This window comes from Xiphophorus couchianus, chromosome 4 (genome assembly GCF_001444195.1).
Source record: "Xiphophorus couchianus chromosome 4, X_couchianus-1.0, whole genome shotgun sequence".
Taxonomy (NCBI): domain Eukaryota; kingdom Metazoa; phylum Chordata; class Actinopteri; order Cyprinodontiformes; family Poeciliidae; genus Xiphophorus; species Xiphophorus couchianus.
This window is the reverse complement of record NC_040231.1, coordinates 1,052,579-1,069,470: the sequence shown is the minus strand read 5'-3', so window position 1 is coordinate 1,069,470 and position 16,892 is coordinate 1,052,579. Positions and strand designations below refer to the sequence as shown.

The 16,892-nt window shown below is 46.6% G+C and overlaps 1 protein-coding gene and 1 long non-coding RNA gene across 4 annotated transcripts; one reads left to right on the top strand and one right to left on the bottom strand.

The window, feature by feature from the left end:
• The first annotated feature begins 445 nt into the window (after window positions 1-445).
• LOC114143703 (uncharacterized) lies at window positions 446-3,195 on the top strand. Its single transcript, XR_003595289.1, has 3 exons — window positions 446-502; window positions 656-705; window positions 2,733-3,195. It is a non-coding gene; the product is annotated as an uncharacterized LOC114143703 (long non-coding RNA).
• Window positions 3,196-4,394: 1,199 nt separating this feature from the next.
• On the bottom strand, window positions 4,395-12,693 carry LOC114143673 (potassium voltage-gated channel subfamily G member 4-like). 3 transcript variants are annotated; one of them, XM_028015954.1, is made up of 4 exons: window positions 12,047-12,693; window positions 11,945-12,008; window positions 8,994-9,831; window positions 4,396-5,794 (listed from the first exon to the last, which is right to left on the bottom strand). In XM_028015954.1, the coding sequence occupies exons 3-4, from the start codon at window positions 9,750-9,752 to the stop codon at window positions 4,982-4,984; spliced, it is 1,572 nt and encodes a 523-aa protein (XP_027871755.1). In that variant the 5' UTR covers window positions 9,753-9,831; window positions 11,945-12,008; window positions 12,047-12,693; the 3' UTR covers window positions 4,396-4,981. The 3 variants fall into 3 exon arrangements, with proteins under 3 accessions (XP_027871756.1, XP_027871755.1, XP_027871754.1); XM_028015955.1 differs by lacking the exons at window positions 11,945-12,008; window positions 12,047-12,693 and adding an exon at window positions 11,750-11,914 and having other exon boundaries at window positions 4,395-5,794; XM_028015953.1 differs by having other exon boundaries at window positions 11,945-12,693.
• Window positions 12,694-16,892: the final 4,199 nt, after the last annotated feature.

The window sequence follows — 16,892 nt, the reverse complement described above, 5'->3', positions numbered from 1 at the left end:
TTTCAGTTTGTCTGATGGAGAATGTAACATTTAGTAACATTTAGTAACATTTAGTAACATTTAGTAACATTTAGTTTTTTTACTGATTGTTCTCAACTTGAATTTAAGGGTTTTAATGAAAGTTTGGTTTGTTTTTGTTTGTCAGCTGAAAACATGTTGCTGGAAAAGTTGATCACGTTCAGCTCAAAGTTACTCATTTCATAATAAAAGCCGTATTTTCCTATCTGCTGCTTCATGTTCTTTATCTTGGTGATCATGAATGTTTTCTGAAATATGTCAGTGTAGAAAGTTGATTTTATTATTATTATTATTATTATTATAAATTAACTTTTAGTGAAACATATTATTTTTACTATTTCTACTTTCATACTAATTTCCTTTTATTTTCGTTGCCAAGTTTATAGTTCCTGTTGTTACTTGTTGCGGGGGACGGTAATTGATGTGACACATCTCTTCTGCGCAGCTGCGTCTCTGTCTCAGTTGAGCTGAGCTGTCTGTGCTGGTGAGTTGGGCTAGCAGTTATAAAATTACATTTAGTTGCTAAAAATGTGCAGAAATATAAGATTAATATTATAATAGCTGCTTTTATAATGTCTGTGTTTGATTTTGTTCCATATATCCTCGGTATTATTAATTTCTCTGCTGCCGTGGGGAGGTTTGTGTGGGTTTCCGCCTCATGCTGGTCATCATCTGGACCTGCTACAGGTAAATATTTAGTTTGGAGCAAAATGTAGCTTACAAAGTAAATATTTAGCTCGCTAATCAAATATCTTATTTGAATGGTGAAAAAATCCATCCATCCATCCATCTTCTTCCGCTTATCCGAGGTCGGGTCTCGGGGGTAGCAGCTTCAGAAGGGAGGCCCAGACTTCCCTCTCCCCGGCCACTTCTTCTAGCTCTTCCGGGGGAATCCCGAGGCGTTCCCAGGCCAGCTGAGAGACATAGTCCCTCCAGCGTGTCCTGGGTCTTCCCCGGGGCCTCCTCCCGGTGGGACGTGGCCGGAACACCTCACCAGGGAGGCGTCCAGGAGGCATCCTGACCAGATGCCCGAGCCTCAACTGGCTCCTCTCGATGTGAAGGAGCAGCGGCTCTACTTTGAGTCCCTCCCGGATGACTGAGCTTCTCACCCTATCTCTAAGGGAGAGCCCAGCCACCCTACGGAGAAAACCCATTCCGGCCGCTTGTATCCGCGATCTCGTTCTTTCGGTCATGACCCAAAGCTCATGACCATAGATGAGGGTGGGAACGTAGATCGACCGGTAAATCGAGAGCTTCGCTTTTTGGCTCAGCTCTCTCTTCACCACGACGGACCGGTACAGCGCCCGCTTGACAGCAGACGCTGCGCCAATCCGCCTGTCAATCTCCCGCTCCCTTCTTCCCCCATTCGTGAACAAGATCCCGAGATACTTGAACTCCTCCACCTGGGGCAGGACACCCCCCTGACCCAGAGAACGCACTCTACCCTTTTCCGGCTCAAGACCATGATGGCCTCGGATTTGGAGGCACTGATCCCCATCCCGGCCGCTTCACACTCGACTGCGAACCGCTCCAGCGAGAGCTGCAGATCATGACCTGATGAGGCCAGTAGGACCACATCGTCTGCGAAAAGCAGAGATGAGATCCTAAGGCCACCAAATCGGATCCCCTCAACACCTTGGCTGGTCTAGAGATTCTGTCCATGAAAGTGATGAACAGAATCGGTGACAAAGGGCAGCCCTGGCGGAGTCCAACTCTCACCGGAAACGAGCCCGACTTACTGCCGGCAATGCGGACCAGACTCTGACACCGGTCATACAGGGACCTGACAGCCCGTATCAAAGGGCCCGGTACCCCATATTCCCGGAGAACCCCCCACAGGGCTCCCCGAGGGACACGGTCGGACGCCTTCTCCAAGTCCACAAAACACATGTAGACCGGTTGGGAGAACTCCCATGCACCCTCCAGGACCCTGCTGAGGGTGTAGAGCTGGTCCAGTGTTCCACGACCAGAACCAGAACCACACTGCTCTTCCTGGATCCGAGGTTCGACTATCCGACGGACCCTCCTCTCCAGGACCCCTGAATAGACCTTGCCAGGGAGGCTTAAGAGTGTGACCCCTCTATAATTGGAGCACACCCTCAGGTCCCCCTTCTTGAACAGGGGGACCACCACCCCGGTCTGCCAGTCCAGGGGAACTGCCCCCGATGTCCATGCGATATTGCAGAGTCGCGTCAGCCAACACAATCCTACAACATCCAGAGCTTTAAGGAACTCCGGGCGGATCTCATCCACCCACGGAGTCTTGCCACCGAGGAGCTTCTCAACCACCTCGGCGACCTCGTCCCCAGAGATTGGAGAGCCCAACCCAGAGTCCCCAGGCTCAGCTTCCTCAATGGGAGGCATGTTGGTGGGATTGAGGAGGTCTTCGAAGTACTCTGCCCACCGGCCCACAACATCCCAAGTAGAGGTCAGCAGCACACCATCCCCACTATAAACAGTGTTGGTGCTGCACTGCTTCCCCCCCCTGAGACGCCGGTGAATAAATATCTTTAGAAAATAAACCACTTTTTTTTAAAACACCCCAAATGCTGTTAATATTTGACTGTAACTTTAAATGGCTCCTCCTGGTTTTCTGCCCGTTAATCTCGTGTTTTTATTGATTCAACCAAACTTTGAGGGTGAAACGAGTAAAGGAGGGAACCTTCTTCAGTCCTCTGCGTGAAATGAGTTTTGGGTTTTAAAATCTCCATTAGTGTGCAGCCGGTCGGCCCTGAATGCAGCAGCTGGATGATTTCTGCGGCTTCACTCAGTCACTGCGTCAGACGGAGGATTGTGATCAACACCAAAGGCGGAGGCGGTTCAGAGCCTGAACAAACACTTTGCACATTTTCAACCTTCACGTCTTACATTTACATTATTCATAGAAAAAATGCATTTTTAAGTGTAGACCTTCAGACGGGAAATGGATGCAGACAGAAACAGATGGAAACAATAAAAATGCAAATATCCCCAAAAGTTTAATCAACATGTTGATTTATTCATTTATTCCATCTTATGCCTTAAAGGGCCAGCGACAGAAGCACTCAAACTCCCAGGATTCCCTGTGTCTTTTCTATAGAAAACATTTTATAGATCAGGTCTACATGAATTACTGCAAAAACAGAAAACCAACAGAGCAAAAGAAAAGAGGAGGAAGAACGGAGAAATGGAGAAAAGTGAAATCAGAGGTTCTTGTTTGATTGTTGCGATTTCAAACTTTACCACTAGATGGCAGCAACAGCCCAATGGCTGGAAAATACGTTGATTCTTAGCACTTTTCTATGGAAAAAAACATTATTTTAAATAATAAAAGGCAGTCAGACAACCTCTTCTCAACATGAGCGTGTGGTTAAAGAGTTTAAATGCATTGCTGTCTTGCTAACTTTTAGTTTTAACCTTTATTATTTGGTCTGGATTTTAAACGAGACTTTTTTCCAGAACATGAACTGGAATCCAAGTTGAGCTGGAAAGTTTCCTGAACCACAGAGGAGAAAAACTTCTGCTAAAGTCTGGTTTAGACAGGAACTGTGATGGTTTAATGATGATAATCATGACTTCACATTACAACACGAGGAAACGACTCGTATCCCAACCCTGAGGCTAAAAACTGTTCAGCCTCTTGGATGTTTGACTCTTTTTATTGCTTTTATAAATCAATATCTTCCCTGCCTATAGAAGACATTACATTTTAAATTATTTCTGTATTTTTATTTTAAGTCCATCCATCATAATGGTTTTTCCACCAGTACAGTTCCAGTCCTGATCTGGTTCTGTAAAAGACCCGGTTCTATTTCCACCTCCTGGGAACCGAGTCAGAACCCCGTCGTTATGAACTCCTCATCCAGTCCATGTTTTATTGGGGTTTTATGATCGTAGTTAAGTTTAATTTAAGCATCCAGTCTCTGTGTGAACAGCAGTTTATTAACGGTCAGATCCTGAAGTCGGCTGGAAAACTCGACCCGAAAGTCATCATCGGTGAGCGGATCACTGAGACGCCGCTGCCGTTTTTCTGAAGCTAATCTGACATTTTATCATCGTAAATGAACCTTTCGTTCAGATGTTTGTGTTTTTCAAAGCGGCTCTTTCCTCTGATCCAGTGAGTTTAGTGGAAAGACTCAACAGAACAAACACAACGCGAGTCAAACCTTTATGTTTAAGGATTCTTCCCCAGCTCGGTTCAGTCCGCTTTACTCTGACTGCAGTCCGTCTGTCTAGTCAAAGTCCGGTTTGGTTGGTGAGGTGTGAATGCCAATCGACCTCTGACCTTAACTGGTCTGGGTTTGGTTGAAGTGAACTCTGGTTCGGTTTGAATGTGAACGCCAAGCGGACCGGAGACCGCACCACAAACAGGAAGTGGATTACAGCACAGGGCATTCTGGGTAAATACAACCAATGCTAACATGCTAGCCTAGCGCTAGCAGGAGAAATGACTAAAGAGAAATCCTCCAACCGCTACAATCTGACGCCTCCATCTTGTTTCCATCTAGTTGCTCTCAGTGACTTCAGAGGCTTTTGTGTTGCTTCCTTCAGTGGTTCTTGGTGCAGCGCCCCCACAGGCCAGGAGGGGAACAGGTTGGTTTGACTCAGAGCAGAGAGAGAGAGAACCACAGCAGCTGGAGATGTTAAATGTTTTGGTACCAATAGAACCGAGTTTACTGGACTATCAGGGGGAAATCAGAGTAAATGTTGGCTGGGATTTAAACTAATGGACCTTCTGGATCACATGCAACAGATTCTCTAAATCTGGACTCATTAAAGGGTTGAAGCTGCAGCACTGAACAAAACTAAACTAGATATTAAAGGAAGACTCCTCAGCTGGAGACCCAACATCAGCGGTTCCTCCGGCTCGGATCCTGCAGGTTGGTTACCCGGATACATCCCAGACCTGCAGACCCGGGCCCTTAGGGGCCGCAGCTGGACGTCCATCTGGGAGTCAGATTAAAGATTTAAAGGGAAATGTCCATCAGAAAGCAGAAGGTGGCAGCGTGGACCGATGCGTCGCGTTGGACGTCAGTCCGTCGCTTTTCTTTTTGGACGCAGATGAGAAGTCTTCCTGTGAGAAGTCGCTCATCTCCTCGTGGCGCTCCTGCTTCCACACGCGCTCGTACTCCTGCTTCAGCTCCTGGTAAGAGCGAGAGAAGGTGTGGAAGATGGAGGTGGCCGGGAAGGCCATGATGAGGATGCCGCTCAGGATGCTGATGAGCGCCACCATCTGGCCGGGGACGCTGCGCGGCACCATGTCGCCGTAGCCCACCGTGGTCATGGAGATGATGGCCCACCAGTAGGAGGCCGGGATGCTGCTGAAGCTGTGCTGGGGGTGCGCGGCGGCGAACGGCGCCAGCTCGCTCTCGGCCAGGTGGACCAGCGGCGAGAAGAGGGCGACGGCCACGCAGACGAAGAGCAACAGCAGGCCGAACTCCCGCATGCTGCGCTGCATGGTGACGCCCAGCGTCTGCAGACCCAGGGAGTGGCGCGCCAGCCGCATGACGTACAGGATCCGCAGCGCCCGCAGCAGCCGCAGGATCAGGCTCAGCTTGTCCAGGTAGCCGCGGCCCGCCCCCATCGCCGCCTCGTCCTGCGCCTCCTCCCCGACGTCGAACACCAGCGACACGTAGTACGGCAGGATGGCGACGGCGTCGATGACGTTGAGCGGCCCGCGAGCGAAGGCCAGCTTGGAGGGAGCGTTGACGAAGCGCAGCAGGAACTCCAGGGTGAACCAGGCCACGCACACCGACTCCACCACGAACATGTTGCGACACTTCTGGGAGCATTCGCCCTGCGGAGGAGGAAACATGGAGACGTTACAACAAACTACGGCATCCGGGAGGAAACGCGAAGAGTCAACGACGGTACCAGCAGGAAACTGATGAGCCGTTTGTAAAGCTACACAGTTAGAGAAGCAACAAGTTGGACTAGTTAGCCTGGCATAAACTAAATACTTAATTAGCCAACTAATTATCCAGTTGAGTGTTAAATATGTAGCTTGAGGTTAAATAGCTTTAAACTCCATATTTGGTTTGTAAGTCTGAGCTACTAATCAGCTTGCTAACTAATGTTTTTGCTAACTAAAAATGTAGTTATCAAGCTAAAGATTTAACTCACTGAAATACTTTGAAGGTATTTAGTTTGAAGCTATATATGTTGTTCTGAGCTAAATATTTAACTTTAAACTAAATATTTAGTTTGTAACTGTGACGGTTATGAATGAATGAACAACGCGGTGAAAACATGACCGAAAACTGAACCCTAATGTTTCCCTCTTATGACTTTAACCGTAACTTCTGTTGAGGATGTGGTTCATTCTAGTTTCACAGATCTGGATTATTTCCTCCTGAAGTTACAGGATCTAAACCTCCAGCTAGCAGCAGGCCGGGTCACACCTGGACAAACCACCGGAGTCACAAACGGGTCGTTTCAAATAAAAACATTGTAGTGGCGATTGTTTGTCAAACCAAACATCCAATAAAAAGTTCCATCCGCCACTATGAGGTACTGGGGTCCAGATTTTTCACGCAGGCACAAAAAGTTTCATGTCCAAACTTCTTGATTTTCTTGGTTGCTTTTATTTTCCTTTTCAGCAAAACACTTATAACATTCAAACTTTCCTTTGTTGCTCCTATCTACTTCTGTCTCTGGTGCCCTGTTGCACTGGTGCTCTGGTAAAAACCATAGGCCCCAAACCCAAATGCCTGCTTGTCTTTACCAGGCCCCTACACTTATAGAAAGTGGATTGATCCACCACACTTCCTGTCTTCAGAAATCAAATAAATAAGAACAAATAATAAAAACAAAAGATAAATAGAATTGACAATTATTAACCTGCAAATAATACAAAAAACTAGAAATGTAAAAAATAAACTAACAAAATTCAGATGCATAAAGAAATAAAGAATAAATAGCTCCAACAAACATGACTTTAGTTTCTGTCCGGAGCGGGAGACCAACCAGAGGAGCAGCAGCTGCTGTGATGAAAGAAAGTTTCTGTCTCTGCTGCATGAAAAACAATCAGCTCTGAAAAGCTTTGTGACAGATTATCTCCAGGCTGATGAAGGCGGCGTGAGGATCTGGGATGAACTTTGCAGGAAGACCAGAAGAAGATGAACAGCGGTGGGAAAATGACCGGAGGATTCCCGGCTGGGAGGAAATCTGCTGCTTGTTGGTCAGGAAGTACAGGGGAAATTCACTCATACCCTCAGGTTTCTGTAGAAAATTAATTCACATTTATCGTTTAAAGACATGATGGACGCAGCGTTCTGCTTCCTCTGCTTTCCTTCTGCTAATTTGGATTTTTAGTTTTCATCTTTACAGGAAGATTGAAGGCTGACAGTGACAGAAATCCACATATGAATTACTTAGTACATTGTTTTATCTTATCACTTGTATAAAATTGAAAATAACATTTATAATTCAGCAGATTGTAACAACAAATTAAGAAAGTATTAAATATTCTGAATTTTTAAGCTGTAAAGTTTTTTTCAGCATGAAAACCTGCAGAGCATCGATTTCCTTCCTGCTGGAACGGAAAAAACTCATTTTTCTTTTCCTGTGAGATTCAACAACAGAACAGCGAAGGCCGGCGCATAAAAATACCGAGATGATTAACGAGCCTGTCAGCGCGACAGACGCAGCTTTTAGGAAATAATAAAGTCGATATTTGTAATCTGATCGCCGCCACAGGAAGCTCTGCTCCAGGAGACAGGAAGTTATCAGAGATGTTTCTCCAAACACCTTCCAGCCTGAGGAGAGCGAACCGTCATCATGTCAGATCTGAGCAGGTTAAATCAGAGCTCAGACTGGATCATCCATCTGGCAGATCAATAACTAGAAATCGACAGAAAGCAGCGATTAGAGCAGCAGTTGTTCAACTAAACACGATTCCCTGCATGAGGCCGGTCCAGACGCAGCCTTCAGCCACCAACCCAAAGCTCTCTGATGCCTCAGGCTGCCAACCAGAGGACAGAATCAAACCAGGACAGGCCTCTTACCAAACAGCTCCAGCTCAACCTGAACAACTTGGACTAGGCCGTTCTGAATGCCTCTGGGTGCCTCTGTGCTGGAAGCTGAACTTCTGCTCCGGCCATCAGCAGCTCTGCACAAATACAGAGTTCATAAACTAAATATTTAGCTTTAAAGTCAATATTTAGTTTGAAACTGTAATTTAAACATAAATAGTTACTTATCTAAATATGTTGCTTGAAGCTACATATTTAGAATAGAATTCAACTTTATTGTCATTGCACAGTCACAAATACAAGCAACGAGATGTAGATAAGTAATAAATAAAAGTAAATAAATTATAAATAAATAATAAATAAGTAAATAAATATTTAGCAAGCTAAATGTTTAGTTTGGAGCTATATATTAAATTAGCAAGCTAAATATTTAGCTAACAAAATATTTAGCTTGAAGCTAAACGTTAAGTTAGCTTCAAGCTAAACCTTTTGTTTGCGGCTAACTGTTTAGCATCACACAACATTTTGCATGAACTTCAGTTCAGGTCTCAGACATCAGAGCATCTTCTGCATGTTTACCGTCTCCAACAGAACTTCATCCCACAGCATGACAACTCCTCCACCGTGCTTCAGGAACGGAGCCGTGTATCCAAAGTTCTGACTGTAAAACCGAATAGTAAACTTTGGTCTAATCTAAGCACACTTCTGTCCATGATATGCTGACCTATCACTTAAAATCTCTGGTCTTCATTTATCATATAACAAAATGAGGAAACGTTTAAGTTCTGTTACTTTTCCAGAAAAGTCTCAGCTTCAGCTGAAGGTCCAGAGTTCAGTTCTCGCTGGAAAACTGATTTATCATCACGGATTAAAGTAAAAATAAAACGGCTGTGTTTTGGTAACAAAGATCAAATTTAAAACATTATTAGTCAGTCAGGACAGAAAGTAGAACTGGTTCAGAACTTTTGCTCAGTACTGGGTGGGTTCAGTCCAGTTCCCTAAACTGGAAAGCCTCAGACTCACCCGGTTCTCCTCGTCTCTGAGGTCCGGCATGGTGCTGATGCAAAGGCTGACCACAGTCACCAGAACCATGATGATGGACAGGCAGGCGAAGATCTTCCCCGCCAAACCCGAGTGCGGGTTTTCCATCACCTCCCGCAGTGCCGACACCAGCCTGCGGTAGCCCTTCTCCGCCTGCGGAGGTCTCTTCTTCAGCTTCATCCTCTTCTGCCTCCACTCCTCCTCCTTCCGCCGGCGCTCTGCCACCTCGTCCACCCGGGTGATCATCCGCCGCCGGCAGCAGCGCTCCATGTGGCCCGGGTCCACGCCCCAGTAGTCCAGCTCATCGTGCAGAGAGACGGCGCACAGCTCCCGGAGAAGACGCAGCTTCCCTGCCGCCAGGAAGTTCAGGATGACCCTGAAGGCCGTGGGGTTCCGGTCGAAGAAGAACTCCCGGCACGTCTCGTCGTAGTCGTCGCAGAGCCGAGCGATCTCTTCCGGCGTGGTGCAGGAGCGAAGACGGGCCAGCCGGCTCTGGGGGAACTGCTCCAGCGTGCTCCAGGGGAAGGCGTAGCGGTTCCCCCCCACGTTGATGAGGACCTGTACGGCGTGGTCCACCGTGAAGGAGGCCTGGGGTTCCCGCAGCAGCTGGGCACGTTGGAAGTATACCCCCTTTAGGGTCTCGGTCTCTGGGATCTCAGTGAAGAAGCGGTCCAGGCTGCTATCGTCGCTGCTGATGGAGTAGGTGCTGAAGTCATGGTTGGCATTGCTAATGATGGGCATGCTGGCAACAGATCCAGGACGGGATGGAAGAACCTTCTGTGGGTCAAGCTAACAAGGAAGACCAACTCCGAGCAAGATACTGAAAAGACAGAAAAACTAGAAGTTAGCCTGAGATGCTGCTCAGCTCCGTTCCCTTCACTCATGTACGCAAATGTTTGTCGATCTTCTGCTAATGCTGAAAAATCACGATCACACATGAAGACGCTTGTTCCAGTGATAAGACATTAAAAGTCAAGGCAGCGATGGATGAAAACCATTATCCTCCTCACACGTCCTGCCATCTTCTTTGTCATTTCTGCCAGTAGTAACATCCAGCTGTTGGTCATGTGACTCCGTGAAACAAAGCAAGTGTTTCCATTGCAGTTTTGCAAAATACATGTCTCTATACATAATCCTTGCACAAAAACATTTTATTGAGTTTTTTTCAAAATTGGTGAGTTTCCATTTAGCAAATTTATTTTGGTACTTTCAATTTACTCAATACCTTGTCAATGGGAACGTAGCTGGTGTCTGAGCCAACCTGAGTCTGAGCTCCACAGACCCAACATTAGCCACACTGACATTCTCCTAAATCACTAAGAGTGATCCATCTTTCAAATACAGCAGCTTTGTTCTCCACTTTGAAAAACCTTCAGCTACCAGTTTCTGGCTCGACAACTTTGCTGCTTTTCCAGTTTTAAACTGTCAGAGGTCCCTGTGTGATGGTAGTGAGACAGTAGTGAGGTGTGAGGTAAGGAAAGACACCTGGGGGTCAGGCCTCAGCCTCTTCAGGGTTACAGTGGTTACAGGCTGACAGGTGAGGTGAGACAAGAATCTTCAGATACAGAGTCCTGCTGTTTGCAGATGACAGGGTGATGTAGCTAGCAGGTGGAGATGTGATGTAGCTAACAGGTGGAGATGTGATGTAGCTAACAGGTGGAGATGTGATGTAGCTAGCAGGTGGAGATGTGATGTAGCTAGCAGGAGATGTGATGTAGCTAACAGGTGGAGATGTGATGTAGCTAACAGGTGGAGATGTGGTGTAGCTAGCAGGTGGAAATGTGATGTAGCTAACAGGTGGAGATGTGATGTAGCTAACAGGTGGAGATGTGATGTAGCTAGCAGGTGGAGATGTGATGTAGCTAGCAGGTGGAGATGTGATGTAGCTAACAGGTGGAGATGTGATGTAGCTAGCAGGTGGAGATGTGATGTAGCTAACAGGTGGAGATGTGATGTAGCTAACAGGTGGAGATGTGATGTAGCTAGCAGGTGGAGATGTGATGTAGCTAGCAGGTGGAGATGTGATGTAGCTAACAGGTGGAGATGTGATGTAGCTAGCAGGTGGAGATGTGATGTAGCTAGCAGGTGGAGATGTGATGTAGCTAGCAGGTGGAAATGTGATGTAGCTAGCAGGTGGAGATGTGATGTAGCTAACAGGTGGAGATGTGATGTAGCTGGCAGGTGGAGATGTGATGTAGCTAGCAGGTGGAGATGTGATGTAGCTAACAGGTGGAGATGTGATGTAGCTAGCAGGTGGAGATGTGATGTAGCTAGCAGGTGGAGATGTGATGTAGCTAGCAGGAGATGTGGTGTAGCTAGCAGGTGGAGATGTGATGTAGCTAGCAGGAGATGTGGTGTAGCTAGCAGGAGATGTGGTGTAGCTAGCAGGTGGAGATGTGATGTAGCTAGCAGGAGATGTGGTGTAGCTAGCAGGAGATGTGGTGTAGCTAGCAGGTGGAGATGTTCTGGCTTCTTGTAATTAAGTCAGAATGTAAAAATAGAAATCTTAAATTATCATTCAGGATAGTAAAAATCTAGTAGTCAAAACTCATTTTTAAATATCTGGAATGTAATTACAGAAAACTGCCTGCCATATTCCCCGTGTTCCCTCTTTCCTCCAGCAGGTGGCGCCTCTCAGACTTCTGGGGATCTAAACTCAATCTGTCGCTTTACTCCATCAAACCGCCGTAACAAACTGGAATTACATAATATTATAGATTAAATTATTTCCAACTGACCGGCCGGAAGCTGCAGCATCACCAACAGATGAACTTTAACCTCCAGCTTTAGTTTCTAACAGAAGGCGTTTCTGAGAACTTCTGGATCCTCGGCAGAGCTTCAGACCTGATGTGAAGCTGCAGCTGCTGGTTCGCTCAGGTTTCGATTAAATAAAAATAAAGAAGTTAATGAGACGAGACGTGAAGCCGAATCACCTTTCAGGGCGAAGCCGCTGCGGTTCAGGTGGAGCATCAGGAAGTTAGAGTCCCTCAGCCCAGCCTGTCCCCACGGTGTCCACCTGCCCCCACGGTGTCCACCTGTCCCTCGGGATGTCCACCTGTCCCCGCGACGTCCACCTGTCCCCACGGTGTCCACCTGTCCCCCGCAGAGATAATAATGCTGTTATCTAACAGCGGTGTCCTGAAACCTGCTGCTTTGTTTTCATCTTGTTCCGACAGCAGGACCTTCCTCCTCTTCCTCCTCTTCCTCCTGTCTAACAGGCGGTTCCGCTCTCAGAGGTCGGGAGAAGTTTGTTAAAAGCAGGACATGGATCCGGAGACGCACAGACTTCCCCAGGTTGGTCCGACTGAGATACGACCTGCTGCTCGGACCGAACCGAACCGAAAAATGATCCGGTTAGAAGAGCTGTCAGGTCTGGAGCGGCCAGCAGGGGGCAGGAGTGAGGTGGACTCACCTGTAAAGGCAGCCAGTTGCTCTGTGGCAAAAGAAATTATTTTTATTTACTACGATTCCGAATTTATATTAGCCTACATTTCCCAAAATCAATCATTAAAAAAACAGATCCACCGCTTGTCTTTCTGCAACTTCTTGCTTCCGGGACGGACTCATGCATGAAAACACCAAACTGTCGTTTTGCAGACTGGAATAAATCATGAGAATCGTTTATTGTTGCCCCAAACATCAGAACGAACCGAACTGAGAAGATTCCCAGTCAGTCCGTCCACTGACAGATTCATGTTGTGACTCTGAGTTTCCATGTTCTCCCTGTGAATGGATTCTTCTTTATGTTCTGTATAACTGTAACAGAATGACTTGTGCCTGGTGCAGGTCGGCGTCCAGCAGACAGGATCAGCGACCAGAGGATGGAAAGCAGACGCTGCGTGTGTCCAGATCCTCCATGATGTCACGGCGGATCTGCGTCGCTGCGTTACAAGAACCAGGCGGCGGCTTCGCTGCAGATTTAATTAAATATCAGACGGACTGAAGGTGAGATCTGAGCTTCAGAGGAAGCAGGAGTACCCAGGGAGAACATGCAGAAAAACCCCAGACTGGAATTCAAACCCACAACCAGCCGGGATTCCAGCCGCTCAGGACGCAGCTCAGTATTTTCTCCAGTTTGTAAAAGAGCAAAGCGGTCCGGTTCTGTAAGCCCAGCGCTGTTTCCAACACAGTGATTCTGCTAAACAGACTCCAGAAGTTTTTATTTCCTTAGAATGCATTAATTTTGTAGCCCAGAATTTTGGACACAATCAAATTTTAATTTCAAATGACATTTATGACACTTCCAGCAGATTTCAGGAAATCTTTGTGAAACATTTCATCCAGTTTTTAACCACGATTAAACATTTAAGTTTATTTTCTCCCGTTCCCTATTTGTGCGGATTATTTCACATGTTAACTCCGTCATGAACAGATGATCCGTTCAGAACCTCCGGGCCGGCGGTTCTGACCCGGGTCTGGTTGGAGCGGTTCTGTTGTGTGCGGAGCAGCAGGAAGCAGAACCTGTTAAAGCTCCTTCCTGTTGCTGGTGATTCAAGCAGCAGGATTAAATCAGGGAATCAGATTCTTCCTGCTACTCTTTAAATGTTTGATTTGTTGGGGTTTAGCTTGTAGGCCAAATGTTTACCTTAGCAGCTAAGTTGCTACCTTAGTATGCCAACTAAATATTTAGCTTATATACTACTTATTTAGCTTGCTAATTAGCTAGGCAAAAACTTACTATTAGCTGTACATTGAAGCTAATGTTTGAGGCTAACTAGTTAGCAAGCTAAATATGTAAATGCTTAGTTAGCAAACTGAATATGTAGTTTGAAGCTTAACTAGTTTCAATCTAAATATTTAGCTTCATCTACATATTCAGCTTGCTAACTAGTTACCACCAAGCTAACTACAATCTGAATATTTAGCTTCATCTACATATTCAGCTTGCTAACTAGTTACCACCAAGCTAACTACAATCTGAATATTTAGCTTCATCTACATATTCAGCTTGCTAACTAGTTACCACCAAGCTAACTACAATCTGAATATTTAGCTTCATCTACATATTCAGCTTGCTAACTAGTTACCACCAAGCTAACTACAATCTGAATATTTTGTTCTCTAGCTACATATTTAGCTTGACAACTAAATAATTAGCTTCAACTAAACATTTTGAGACATTTGTAAATGAATGAATAACATGGTAAAACATGTTTGTTTGCTTTTTAATAAACCTTTATTTATTTGTCTTCCTTATTGCTGCTCATTTTTGACCATAACCTTCCCGTGTCCTCCTGTCGGGTTCTGTTCAGTCTGGAGGAGGAAGATGAGCAGCTCCTCATCCTCAGTCTCATTAACTCCACATTAAAACACAAAGCGCTTTATCCACTCTTGGGATGAAACGACCTTTGACCTTGCAGGCTGATTGAATATGAGGGATTACATGATAATCCTGGGAGGAGAAAAGGCGGCGGCCGCTTGAACCTCCTGGGAGACGGTAGATAAATATTTATGGGACCCTCCAGACCCGCAGCACGTCCTGCCTTTTCATCCTGCAGGCTGGGCTGATTACAGATGAGACCTAACAGGTTTCTATCAGAGCAGCGCTGCTCAAGGTTTCCGCGGTTCACCGGCTCTGACAGCAGAAATTAAACCAAACTCCCTGGGAAGCTGAGGCTCGCCTGGGGAGACGTGCAGCGGGGCAACGGATGGCCCTGAACGCAACACGAACAGCTCTCTAACACCCATTAATTAACTGTCGGCCTTATCGGGCCCTCTGCGGCAGAAAGCGGCTTCATTACGGCTGCTGGAGCCGGGCCTCATTAGCCGGTCAGCCTTTGTTGAGCTTCCTCTCAGTGTCCCGTTTCTCATCCAAGAAGAAAAGAGCGCGGAAACGCTCCCAGCAATCCCATTAAACAGCTCAGGTGTTCCGTTACTGCTGCAGGCAACAGAGGGGAATTCAGTTCAATAAGAGTCTGATCCAGAACCAGGGCCGGAGTGGATCCAGAAGGATCCAGCGGAACCATGGAGGCCCGGGTACATCATCGGTGCCGCCATCTTTAAACAGAATCATTAGGAAGATATGGCTGAGTCTGAGTCATTCTCTCTTTGAATCTGTTTTTATGGAAATGAAACCAGAAGACCAACAGCTTTTACTTATATTATGTTTATGAATGGCCTAGTCAAAGTCTAGCAGAGAGTCTGTGATAAGACTTAAAAACTGATGATGTTTTATAATGGATGGATTCATTCATTCATTCATTCATTCATTCATTCTTGGCCGGACCCAGTGGACCATCAGAACCTCAGTTCTGGTCTGGTCTGGAGGCTGCAGAGCAAACAAACTCTAAAAGCTCCAGAACATTCTGTCCTTGTTGTTTCTGACTCATTTATCTCTGTCAGCCCCAGAGCAGCTTTCCCATCATGCATCTGTTCAGCTCCGATCGGATCGGCGTGAGGATCGATGGAGGAGAGCAGAACAGAAACAGCTTTCAGAAACTCAGCCGGAGGAGAAAGGCAGGCTGAGCCACATGCTGACCTCACACTGAACGGACCAATCAGGAGAAAGATGCTGACCTCGTGACCTGAGCCACACGGACACATCTAGTGAAATGCTGAATGTTTGCAGGTGAAACTTTGAAACTTCCCACCAGAAGCTGCATTTAAAGGGACAGTCCTACCCCAGCAGCAGGCGTCTTTCAGACGTTCATTAGCGTGAAATACTCGCCGCCTGCTGGATGTGGCTTAAAGCTGAGATTCAGCAGAAGGAAACAATCCAGTGCCTGTGTTTCTCTGACATGGAGGTTACCATAGTAACAGGACTCATGCAGGTGATGACACCTGGAGAGAAATGAAAGAACCAGTGTGTCACAAACAGCGCTGGTCTTAAAGAATCTGATGATGTGACTGCAATTTACCAACTAGAAGGAGACATGTGGAGGCTGGAACCCACTGGAACCCAGTGGAATCCACTGGAACCCGGTGGAACCCACTGGAACCCAGCCGCCTCGGAGCAAGAAGGTTCTGGGTTTGAATCCCAGCCTGGGGCTTCAGGGCGGAGTTGCCTGGCCTCCAGATCCTCAAGGTACTGATGGACAACCGGGTCCAGAAACATGCTAGGTCGATTTGCTATGACAGAGTCCAAGGTTATCTGTCTCCAGGTGTCTTCCTGTGTCTCTTCCTACCTGAAGATTTGTTCTGATAAAACCCCAGAACCTTTCTTCCTCTCCGTTCATCGTTATTTTTTCTCACAGTCTTCATTTTAAATCAGCTTCATCGCTCGGCCAATCAGAGACCCCGACAGAGACGCTGCAGCTTTAAACGGACCAATCAGCTCCTCAGTGCGCCGTCTGCCTCAGCAGAGGAACGTTGATGACCCAGCACTGATTACAATGTGCAGGAACACCTGTGGGACACCTGTCCTTCACAGCTGGACACGTCTGTCCTACATAAACTCATCATGTTGTCCTCTGCAAACCTCGAGGATCAACAGGAAGTGGTTCAGAATGACACGTTGAACGTTTTAAAAGTCTGAATATTTTTGGTTCTGTGAACATTTGGCTGATAAAAACTTTTAAACAGAGAAAAAAATAATTCAAGTTTCAGTGAATTAAATAATAAGTCAGACCATCCCCCAATGTCCCCACAGAGACAGATCGGCGGCTCGCTCAGCCTGACGGCTCATCTGTTCAGGTCTGTAGGACTGATTGGATTTCCTCTCTGTTGCTACTTGACCTTTTTCCTCAGATTCTCCAATCAGGAGAAACAATCCCCCTCCACACACACACACACACACACACACACACACACACACACACACACACCCCTCTCCGTCTCCGCTAACAGCTTCCAGTCCAGGAGGACAAACCATCTTTGAATCAGATTCCTGTCGGCCATTTTTAATCTTTGCTCCATCCTGTAAAATCCTGATTGGAGTCATTC

Coding starts and splice junctions, on each gene's coding strand:
- LOC114143673 (XM_028015953.1), bottom strand. CDS start 9,752: ATGCCCATCATTAGCAATGCCAACCATGACTTCAGCACCTACTCCATC. Junction 5,795..8,993: donor TCAGAGACGAGGAGAACCGG/GTGAGTCTGAGG, acceptor CCTCCTCCGCAG/GGCGAATGCTCCCAGAAGTG.